Genomic DNA, 12,652 nt, shown 5'->3' on the forward strand with positions numbered 1-12,652 from the left:
TGGTGGTATTTCGTCATCAGTCACAACGGTCCGGGTCCCGTTCTGGCTGCAGGAGATCCTCGTCGTCTGACTCAGAATCAACAGGTAACATATCTGCATCGCTGTCAACATTAGTCACAATTTCCAATGCCTGTAAAGTAGTAAGCATCTCTTTCCTGTGAGCCATTATTTGACAAAAGTCAAAGTACAGAAAAAGTCCTAAACGCAAATATTGTAATCTGCTCTGGTATCTGCTGTCCGCTCTGTGCTCCGTGCGCTCTGGGTCCTGCTGCAATACCTGCTTCGTTACGCTGTAAACAATAAATGAAGTGGGCTGCGTAATGTTGGCACGCTGGCTGGCATTCTTTATACTTTACGCAGGACCATATCTCTGGAACCCATTGGTCGATTCGTGTGATTTACACCTTTTTCTTAACCACCAGAACCAATAGAATCGATGGGCAGTTCCAAAATCTACGTAAACATTACCATAGCGGACGTAATAGAGAAGCAAACGAAGCATATCTGAAAGTGCAAGCCTGGACGGCAATACTTTATACCGAGTATATTGCCATAAATATGATTGATTATCAGTAAAAAATTCTGCGTGACACAAAGACATTGGATTAACCTTGAGATGCGTTTTTATTCCGTTGAACACAACTTTTGATCACAAATCAAAAAAGGTAAGACGTAATTATTGTAATATTTTTGGAACCGGATGTTGTTTACTTTCTCTTTTCTGGCTGATAGCTCCAGGAATTCGAGGTCGGACAGTGATGACATTACATGTGTGGAATCTGTGGAGTCTCAGCTTTAAATCGTATATCTTGTTTGTGCAGTTAAGATAGTAATAAGGGCATTTCTACCGTGTGTTGTGTGTAAAAAAGCGTTAGCATTAGTTAGCATTTTTTAGCTCAATGCTAATTCAAAGGCTTGGTATTACTCTTGTGTTTTTTTTAGCTAACAATTGTTCTTATTGTCAGTTAGCGGAGTTTCTTACCTTTTTTAAAAGGGTATGAAACATTAATAGTTTCATAAATGTTAAGAAGCCCTGAGACATGTGAGAAAAAAAAAACTGTGGGAGGGGTCCACTGGGGGGACCTTCGGGCTTAACTGGTTAACAACATGAGTAGAGGTTTCTCTACACCTAAAATACTGAAGTTACTGTCCTGTTCATGTTGTGTCTGGTGGTAGATTAACTAATTAATTAACGTATTTATTATTTTTGAAACATTACAATACACATCAAATACTAAACATGGAATGTATAGTACATACCAATACATTGTACAAAGGAAAATATATACAGTACATACAAAGAGGAAAGTCTTCATTAAACATAAACATTTTATTGGGTGTTCTAATTCAGCAACCACAAAATATGTGCCCAGATTTCATTATCTCTGACTTCATCAACCAAAAGATCAATTTTGATATTTAACATGAACTCAGAAAGAAAAACACACTGTCTGCCTTCTACAACTTTTGTTGGTCATCTTTGAATATCATCCAAGTTTTGTAGATGGACAATTTTGCTATTATTAGTATAAGGTTTACACTAGGCTATATATTTCACTATGGGGTGTGTTAAGACCCAGAATGATCAGGGTTTCCCACACATAGACTATACTTGGGCGGGCCGCCCAGGTATATTAACGGCCGCCCAAGTATATTTCGCGACCCATTCTTTTTTTTAAATTTTTTTTAATAATTTTTTTTAGTATTTTTTTTTATTTATTCGTCCGTGACCACGACGCCATCTGCGATCGATTAACTTGTGGACAATGATCCCTCGCTCCCTTGCTCTGATCTCGCCTCGTTAAGTGGCCTGCCTCACACAGGGTGACTGACTGTCTACATGATGTGGCCTGCCAACATGGCCACTGTCATACAGATCATAAATCAAAGCCCTTGATTGGTCTCTGTGTGTCATTCAAGCTCGGGATAACCTCAGCTCAGGTGAGGTAAAGGACTCTCTGAGTGTTTAGATAGTTAACTTAGTTTAAGTTCTCAGTGGGTCTCAAACAGTGTGGTCACCATTTATGTAAACACATATTACCATTTGAGAGGGTAGTGATTGGTCTAATGGATAGTGAGGTGGGCTGAAGATCGGAAGGCTGTGAGTTCAAATCCCGCCATGAACACCTCCACTAGTGTGCCCTTGAGTGCCATCTTTACGCAAAATGATTATACAAAATGATTATACAAAATGAAAACTTTTTTTTTTTTTTTTTTGCGCACCCCCCCCCCCGCTGCCACCACCCGCCCAAGTATATTTCAGATCTGTGGGAAACACTGATGATATTTGGCTATTTCTGTGTAAATTCCACTTTGAACTAGGGCTGCAACAAACGACTAATTTGATAATCGATTAATCTATCGATTAATGAAACGATTAATCGACTATTCGGACTATTACTGTATGCCTTGCACAATTTCTCAAATGCTCTTATTTAGCCATCAACTTTTAGATTTAGCTTGAGGTTGTTTTAGGCATGTGGAAACTAACAATGAAGACAATAAAGATGAATACTTGATTCAAAAATACATATATTATTAAATTAACTAAACACATTTTGAACAAAATTAACATTGTTTTTTATCTAAATAAAATAAATAATATTTCACATCAAAAGAAACAACAATGTTTTAACAAATCGTATTAAATAATGTGATGACAGAACTGTAAACAGAATAGCTGAAACTTTAACTAAATAAATAACTCAGTTACCTCTAATCATTAACCCATGTTTGTATAATGGAGTTAACTACGTGTGTTGCTGCTAGCATACATAACACCTGACATGGAAACGTTACTCGTGGATGAGCTACAGAGCTGCTAGAAAGACAGTCGAACCCGGTGCATTTCTCCGTCTGGATGTGGAGCACTTTTGCTAAATGTTTAGACAAATTGCTCGTGTTACCGCCCTTACATGCTAAACTCTTATTGCACTTTTGGCAACGAGCATTCTCCACATCGAGACGGGTAAAGTTTAACCACACCTCGGAGCGCTTCTCTCCGCCATCTCCGCAGTGTGTTGCTACATGTAGCAGCTGCGTGTTTGTAAACTGCCCCGCCCCCTCGCACACAGACGGGGGAGAGAGATCTCGTCTGATCGAAAATACATCATAGACGCATTTGTTTGTCTTTTTGCATATTAGAAACGAGTTGACACTAAGACTGCGATATAATGTTTTTCTAGCAATAATACATGACATATATTTTGTAAATGTCTCCAGTACCGATAAAAAGACCAATAACGTTGGAGCTTAACGGCGCGTAAAACACACGTGATGACGTCACCAACGAATTGACGACTGAATTAGTTGGCAACTAATTTGGTAATCGATGTTAATCGATTAAGTCGATTAGTTGTTGCACCCCTACTTTGAACAGAGACAAGATAAGGGCAGCAACTTGAGTTGCCCAAGCATCGACATGAAACACACATAATGGTCTGTCTCCTCTGTGACCAAACAAACAGCACATAGAGGAGTAGGGACAAGCTTCCATTCGTACAGGTTTTACATATTTGGAAGAATGTCATGTAATATTTGAAAATTGAATTCTGGCAATTGACCCTCTGGAGAAATTGTCTGTAGCTGCCATACATTATTTGACTTGCTGTTTGTCAACCACAGCTTCCCAGTACGTCTGTATGTATGATGTCTGCTTATATTGTTTTACAATGACATCCTGTCAGAACCATGTGTACATTGTCAATGTAATCTTATTCAAAGGAGAATCAGAGCATAATAAATGAAGCGGTAATACACTAATACTTGCTATGCACCCAATGTCTGATGCATTATGAACATTCTTATAATGTATTATAATCATCTTATAACACTGTATAATTATAGTTATAAAAACTCATTAATGCTCATAAATGAACTAGTTGATTGGGATTCAACAATAGTAGGACTCAAGTGTCTCCATTCTCTTATGTAGGGTGTGAGCTTGCTTTACTGAACAGGACTATGAAGCACAGCTTCCCAGTATGTCTGTATGTACAGTATGATGTCTGCTTGTATATTGTTTTACAATGACATCCTGTCAGAGCCATGTGTACATTGTCAATGTAATCTTTGGGTTTTGCTTCTATTATTTAGAAGCAGGAGCCATTTTTTAGGGATTGCCTTTCTAATAATGAATAATTCACTTACCCAATTCCTTTTATCCTGAAGCTTATGGCATATCGTTAATGCAAATTATACCTGAGTCAATCCAATGTTGATACATTAATGAATTTCCTCTAAGATCCGTTATATACTTAGATCCCCAAATGGTCTGGTTTCCAACCTCATCTCCTGTACGGCTCCTTTAGTGTTCCACCCCCTGCTTTCTGCCAGCTAGCCCATCTTTGAATGACACATTGATAGAAAGAAGGAATCCCTGTTCAAATCAAGGTCTTTCCGAATCAATTGAGAAATAGTTTAGGCAATAGCTTCCAGTCCCCTGATGTTGGGTGATTGATCCATAATACGCTTCAACCAACCGTAATGAAGTGCTTCTCTGTGAGATAAAAATATATAGCGTTTTAAACCCTGTCTCATAATCTCCAGTGATAACTGATCTTTTTCAATTGTATGCCTCTTTCCAGACCAAATAGTCTAGGGGTAAGATGAATAACTTGGCTTTGGATAAGTTGAGCCTATAAATAAGGGAAAATACTGTACCGTACACCACATGGCTTTAATACATACATATTGTTTATGAGGAGAGAAAAGCATATATGGAAAGGAAGTTACATCAACACACATAAGATAATTGCATAACACAAATTCCCCTTAAACCTTCATCTTATTCAAAGGAAGAATTGGAGCATAATAAATGAAGCGGTAATACTGGCTATGCATCATACTTATAATGTATTATAATCAGCTTATAACACTATAATTATTGTTATAGGAACTCATTGATGCTCATAAATGAAGCAGTTGATGTGGGATTCAGCGGTAGTAGGATTCAAGGCGTTTTTAGAATCGGCTATACAGTTATACAGAAGGACCAGAGTTTACTCTGAATAGGAAGTGTTTTAAGGAAGATTTCAGAACCCATGGTGTAGGACTAAAACACATACACGCATATTACAATCACTCACTTAGACTGGCCTCCAATGTGTTAAAACAAGAGACACAGAACAGTGTCCCTTATGGGGTTAATTAGGGTTAGGCTTGGGGCTAGGGGTAAAGATAGTTTTGAGGGAACATAGGGCTGACTGTAGGTACGCTCCTGTGTATGACAGTGCAAAATGTTTGCCTATTCTTTGACTCCTGTTGTCTGTTATTCTGTGTTAAAGTAGTAATAGTCTGTCCTTTAGCACAGTTACATATCTGCCCGGTACAAATGTTTAAGTGAACAGCTTGACCTGTATCTGTTTTTGTGTACTTGTCTAGGCGGATGATGTGTCCCTTCAAAATGTGGCAGGCAAGACAGTTTTCTGAATCTTTCAACAGTGTAATAGAATCAGACCATATTTTCATCAGCATCCTGGGCTCTACAAAGAGCAGTTAGCACTGTTGAAAAAAGGACACATATATGAGAGAAGTATAAACGTTTATTTTGTATAACATGTAAAGCCTAGAAACACAATATTTGTATGCACAAATTACTCAAGTATAAATACTTCAGCCCATTGTGTCCGATGACAGCGGAAGGAGAGAGCTGGTTAGGAAGGCGTAACTCCTTTTCCCCGCAGCGTTCCATAACTTAAGCATTGGTCTGTTTATAGGAAAACATATGCAGCACTGTGCAGTTGTGAAGGATGCAGGACTTAAACATAAGTATGATTAAAATATATGGGCTCAGAACAGTCTCATAATACACACATGCGCACAGAAGGATTCACACTTGTATTTCCGGATCCACACTTGTGTTTTTCAATGCACACACAAATGTATTCCGTTTCATATACATATCACATGAGCGCGCCCCCACGAGGGTAGATTTCTTGCGTTCATGACGTAGCGCTTCATGTACGCATTTTGCTCAGTCCGGAGCTGACAGCTCCATGGAGCCTGCCTGCAGGCGCTAATCTCAGGACACCCTCCACTCTCAGTACAGCGCCACTTTCCGAACAGGAAATGCACGCAAATACAAGCCTTTATATTATTAAGGTACAGCGCCACTTTCCAAACCATTGATGCTTGTGTACACAAAAACGGCAGGCAAAACCGTTTTAAATGTGTGTTTCCTGTATGGCGAATACAGAGCTTTATTTATGTCTGTATGAAGTTGTTGTGAGTGTGGAGGGAGCAGCTACAGGTTAGCTTAGCCTAATCGATCAGTGCACTACGAAGCCAGTGCTAGACAGTGACCTGTTAACGTGGGGGTGCCCCGCCGGTCATTATCGGCCGATATTCACTCTTAATAGTTTGATCGGTGCTCTCTATAAAGGCCGATCAGGAGAGCTGGATCTGATCAATATGGACATAAACGCGAGTGAAGTATAACCGGACGCGAGAGAGAGATCAGATCAGCTGCTGAGTCTGACTGAGACAAGCTGCTCTGCATGATCACCTGATGCTCCGCCCTCTGTTTAGCGAGCTGACCGGACTGCCCAAAATGCAAAATGAAGTAAGCTTACCCTCGTGGGGGCGCGCTCATGTGATTGGCTTAGAATGAAGGAGACATCTGATTGGCTATAGATAGAAATAATTACAAGTATGAATCGGCTGACCGTCAGGGGAGTCTACAAAAACCCACACATGAATGCACAGCGATCCGTGCACAGAAAGCGGTTTGTGTTTGCAGGTTCAGGGGATTTAAACGGGAAACTAATAAGTGAGGATCAAAAATACATATGTAAAACTTTTTTCTGTATTTGGATTTTATTTACATGTATATGAAACGGAATACATTTGTGTGTGCATTGAAAAACACAAGTATAGATCCGGAAATACAAGTTTGATTCAATCTGTGTATTATGAGACTGTTCTGAGCCCATAAAAACAAGCTACGTCATTACCCTCTCCACAACAAATAAATTATTATTATTAACAGACAGAACAGACGTGACTAGGAACTCTCAAGTAAACACGTGGCTCATAACCCTTTAGGAAACGCCCCCTATAGGAACCGCCCCCTGCCTGCGGTCTGCATCCAGACCCATCTCCCAGCTGGGTGTAAAAAAGTAGGGCTTAACTCTAACGTCGGCCTTAGCTACGTCCGACTTAGTGATTCGAATTTAAACCGAGTACACCAAGCCTGACTAGTCTCGGGCGTAGCTGCGCCTGGTCTTAAGATGCGCGTCCACGTGAATACACGTGAAACAGTAATTGTTGCCAAGCAACACACGTCTATATAATTTAACACTCGAACTCCTCCATTCAGAGCAAGCTAAGAATTGAATAACGAATATGGATAACGGAAAGAAGAGAAAAAACAATTTTACTAATAGAGAGATTAGAACTCATTAATTCATTAAAATATATGCAGAGCATAAAAACTCGCTAACTGCCAAATGTAATAATACCATAACAAACCAACACAAACTCGCAGCCTGGAAGTCAATCACTGGTGCGATAAATGACTTGGGTGATGGAGGGATACGGACGGTGGAAGAGTGTAGGAAAAAGTGGAAGGACCTACTATCCAGAGCCAAAAAGGATGCATCTGTTCTCAAAAACCCTCCGACCGGCGGAGGCCCTGCTCCAAAAACCTCTCCATACAGCGAAATCATTATTGCTATTTTTGGAGAGGATTCCCCCACTTTCACCGGGTTGAATGGGATCGACAGCTAAGAGCCCTCAACCTCAACATTTGAAGAGGTTGACGCAGACGTGTCAGCTGTCACTAGTGGTAAGTCATTAATAGAGTAACATCACCCTACATTATCTATATACATATTACCCCCGTGAGACATCACGGCTAGCAAGATAACAATTAGCAATTGCGGCAGTTGATAGCAACTGACAATAACTGACAGTAACTTGCCATTTTACAGACTCAGAGGACCGCAGAGAAGAGGGAAGTCCCACACCCACAGCGTCAGCGATGACTCAAGGGGAATCCCAAATGGCCACACCCCGAAAGAGAAAGAGCGATTTGTCAGAGCTACAGCGGGAACTGACGGAGAAATAAATCGTTCGTGTGGAGGTGGAGACCGTCAAATTGAGAGCGGAACACGAACAAATAGAGATGGAGAAATTGAGACTCCAAATAATAATTCTTAAGAATCAGCTACTAATCACTGAAGAAGCCAATGTGATCACCGTTCTGTAATCATGTTGTACTTGTTTTTTATCTCAATTTCATGTTAATAGTTCTCCAAAATGTTGTTGTTTAGTGTTCTTTGAATAAAATAGGCCTAGTGAAAATATGTGGTCACAAAGGGAGCTTATTGAAATGCAATTGCAAAAAAACAGCGTTCATATTACAAATATATAGGTCTATAGGTTGTTTATTATATGATTGCGGGTAATTCCTGGAGACGGAAGAATAATAGGTCTTCTTAAACATCAATAAGGGATGTAATGTATATACTTTATTTTTCTAAATTCATTATTCGTTGGTCGTTTTACGGCTCCCTTTTGGCTAATTTGAGTAATTGATTCTGAGAGAACAATTAGGGGCCGGTGTGTAGGAGCCGCATTTAAGTTTATTTTGATTTATTTGGAACCTTTATTAATGCATTTTTCTGTTTCAGTGAGAGGTGTGCTTTGCTCAGGGAAGGGGGCGGGGCTAAGGCTTTAAGTTGGAGGTGCGGTGTGTGACGGGAGAGCAGCAGGCAGCAGCAATACCGTCATTGACACGCAGACGCAACCTTATACTTTGTCAAATACAGATTATTAGGATCTGCTGTTTAAGTTTATGTTACATATTGTTTTCCTATTTTGTTTTATGTTTTGCTGGAAATAAACGTTGAAAAGCAACCGAAACGTCCAGTGGATTGTGTACTGCGAGTCTGACACTGCTTCCGAGGCCCAAGCTCTACATGTGGCCAAGAACAATAACTTTTGAGGTGAAGGTTACAAGACAAACTTTTTGGGATTTTGGCCACTAATTGCGCGTTTCCACTGCAGCGGGTAGCCCCGTTTAAGCGTCCTTAACCGTCCTCAAGCGGCCAGGCCGGTTTTTGGTGGCGTTTCCATATAGCCTAGTACCGGCCAGCGGGTACTTTTTCCCTCTTTTTCCGGCCTCATAAAATCGTGGTTCCCTCAGACAGGGCTGAACTAGTGACGTCAACACTCTCGACTGCTGATTGGTCAGAGAGAATCGTCACAATATTGCGCGCGAGTTCATCCCTAGCGTCGCATATATATCTAGAAGCAAGCTTGCAGAATTTTTATACACAGCATTTTGTAAACGGAGGAGCTACAAAAATGGCTACTTCTACCTGACGTGGCCCGTCTCCTCCTCGTCCAACATAAAATAACTATGATTATCATATATTAGAAAATAATGAATAATTTAGAACTGCGTTAGGCTACTATTGTTTATGCTGGACAATAAATGCTGTAGTGTTTTGTTAAGAGTTATTATAGTAAATTTACGATGATACACTGGCTATTTGTAAGAATACATACCAATATCACATCTTATTACAATTTAAAAACTATTTTTCCTCACAAACATTTGTCTGGGTTTTTGTCATCTGCATTTAAATGTAGTGTTGTTTATTATAAGACATGGGAAGAATATCTTTAAGATTTTCCCTTCACATGACATGTATGTGTTGTCATCTGAAGTCAAATACCACTGTCATTATTATAAGTCTTTACTAAACAAAGGTTATGCATAGACAGCATGTTTCTCAACAAAAAAAGATTGATTGAGTAGCTATTGGCTAATTCCCAACTTAGCCTACTTGGTAGGCACACACATAACGATCGACAGACATTACATAAAATAACCTTAATAGTTATTGTACCTATTATATTTTGTTTTTCTAGTTATTTTTTAAAAGTGTACTTTCTTGTTTATTTATGTTCTTTCAAATCTTCATTTTATTTTTACACTGCCATGTGTGCCATAATTGTTTTATTTGTATTGTTTAATGGCATGCCTTTTTTTATACACCCTTTTTTTGTATACTGCCATCAATAAAGTACTTATTTGACTTATCGTATCTCTTGTTGATAATGAATTGCACCTAACAGAAAAAAATCAGATTCACATCATCTTGATTTAGAGAAGATATATAGTTTTGCTTAGGGGTGCACCGAATGGGAAATTCTTGGCCGAAACCGATACCGAAAATAGGAAACAGTTGGCCGAAAACCGAATGCCGAAAGGCCGAAAATGATTAATAGAAATATATATATATATAATGTATACATTTTTTACCAATGTTGTTCAGCTACCTGATTATGGAAATAGACATGATTATGGCAAAACTTAACTTAAATAATAATCACTATTATGGGTCCATAAAACATTTATTCAGCACTTTTGAATGCATACAGTACATTTATATATATGTCATGTATTATTGCTAAAAACATTATATCGCAGTCTTAGTGTCGCCAACTCGTTTCTAATATGCAAAGACAACAAATGCGTCTATGATGTGTTTTCGATCAGACGAGATCTCTCTCCCCCGTCTGTGTGCGAGGGGGCGGGGCAGTTTACACACACGCAGCTGCTACATGCAGCGGAGCACACTGCGGAGATGGCGGAGAGAACGCGCTCCGAGGTGTGGTTAAACTTTACCCGTCTCGATGTGGAGAATACTCGTTACCATAAGTGCAATAAGAGTTTAGCATGTAAGCACGAGCAATTTGTCTAAACATTTAGCAAAAGTGCACCGCATGCAGACGGAGGAATGTACCGGGTTCGACCGTCTTTCTAGCAGCTCTGTAGCCCCATCCACGAGTAACGTTTCCACGTCAGGTGTTATGTATGCTAGCAGCAACACACGGAGTTAACTACATGATACAAACATGGGTTAATGATTAGAGGAAACTGAGTTATTTAGTTTGTTAACATTTCAGCTATTCTGTTTACAGTCTGTCATCAGATTATTTAATACGATTTGTTAAAGGCTCAGGGCAATCTCGATGACAAAGGTCAATGTTCCCCCCCACTGTGAGCCAGCCGCGAGCATGGTCGCCGCGTCTTTATTACGTCATCACAACAACACGTTAGGTTACCAACGTATGCCTGTTCTGACATTCGGTGATATTTTTTCGGTGCTAAAACCCTTTCGGCCGAAAGCCGAAAGGGCCTTTTTAACCATTTTCGGCCGATAATTTTCGGTGGCCGAATATTCGGTGCATCCCTAGTTTTGCTGTGTTGTACACTTTATGTTTATAGTTAGCTTTGATATTCGCTTAATTTATTAGAAAGATTTTCTTTTCATGATCTCATATTTTCTCAAATGTTCTTATTATGCTTGAATTTCAAATATTTACTAAATATTAAATTCAGATAATATTTGTTTAAAACATTTGACAAACACATGTATATGAAAAAAAAGAGATTTATTTATGTGAAATACAATGAATACAATTCAATGCATATTTACATATTCAGGTAGCGCATCAAACCCTCTCTGATGTCAGTGCCCTCCTCCTCTGCACCTTGTGCCACTGCTACCCCAGGCTCTGCTGCTGCTGGTGCATTCCACCCATCATCATAGTCCTCTCCATGACTCTCGCAGAGGTTATGCAGAGCACAGCATGTCAGCACCATTGATTTAACAAGTTTCACATCACAGTCATTTATTTTCATGAGGCAACGCCACCTTCCCTTCAGTCTACCAAATGCATTTTCAACCACTACCCGTGCGCTGCAAATGTTCTTGTTGTCGAACACATGTTTTGCTGTCAGCCGTCCAGTGTCTGGGAAGGGTTTTAAGAGCCAGCTTTGCAAGGGATAGGCATTGTCTCCCAGGATGTAATAGCCAGCATTCACCCCACCAATGTCCCTGGTGCAAGGTGGAAAGTAGTTGCCACGACTGGCCAACTCCCACAATGAGGACAGCCTCAAAACCCGAGCGTCATGCATGTTCCCAGGCATTCCTGCGAACACATTCCAGAAATGTCCCTTTCCATCTACAACTCCTTGAAGGATGATGGAGTGCCAGCCTTTCCGGTTGAAATAGTCACAGTGGTATTCCTGTGGTGCCAAGATGGGTATGTGTGATCCATCAATAGCACCTACACACTGTGGGAGCCCCCACTGGTTCTCAGTGTAGGCAGCCATTTCTGCAAACTTCTGCCGGTCTGGTGAACAAATTAATTCCGGTACCAACAACGGCTCTGCAGCAGCACAGAAGTCTTGCACACACCGGCACACAGTAGTCCTGCTCACTCCGAAAAGATGTCCAATGCTTCTGTACTCTGAGCCGGTAGCAAGCTTCCACAGTGCGATGGCCACTCTCTTCTTTAGAGGTATACACTCGCGGAATGTTGTGTCCTGTCTCTCCATCGCTGGCCGCAGTTTGTTGCACAGGTAGGTGTAGGTTTCCTCAGACATCCTGAAGTTATCCACCCACTGAGTGTGTGTGAAAGATGGAACTATCACAGACCACCACTCGGTAGCTCGGTCGAGCATCCAAACACATGGTCCGCGGCGACGTAACTTCTGAAATACACAAACAAAAGCATACATATTTTAATACGTAAAAGTGGTAGCTACAATTAATTAAATATTTGAAAACACTTTGGTCGTATTGTGAGCGTGAGCCTAAACACATGGCTAGTTTCAATTCAGATAATATTT

The 12,652-nt window shown here is 40.2% G+C and overlaps 1 protein-coding gene across 1 annotated transcript; it reads right to left on the bottom strand.

The window, feature by feature from the left end:
• Window positions 1-11,449: 11,449 nt before the first annotated feature.
• LOC117536389 (protein ANTAGONIST OF LIKE HETEROCHROMATIN PROTEIN 1-like) lies at window positions 11,450-12,406 on the bottom strand. The gene has a single exon (XM_034201231.1). It carries the CDS (start codon window positions 12,404-12,406, stop codon window positions 11,450-11,452), a length of 957 nt encoding a protein of 318 aa, XP_034057122.1.
• Between the last annotated feature and the right edge of the window lie 246 nt (window positions 12,407-12,652).

Source organism: Gymnodraco acuticeps, unplaced genomic scaffold, assembly GCF_902827175.1.
Source record: "Gymnodraco acuticeps unplaced genomic scaffold, fGymAcu1.1, whole genome shotgun sequence".
Taxonomy (NCBI): Eukaryota; Metazoa; Chordata; class Actinopteri; order Perciformes; family Bathydraconidae; genus Gymnodraco; species Gymnodraco acuticeps.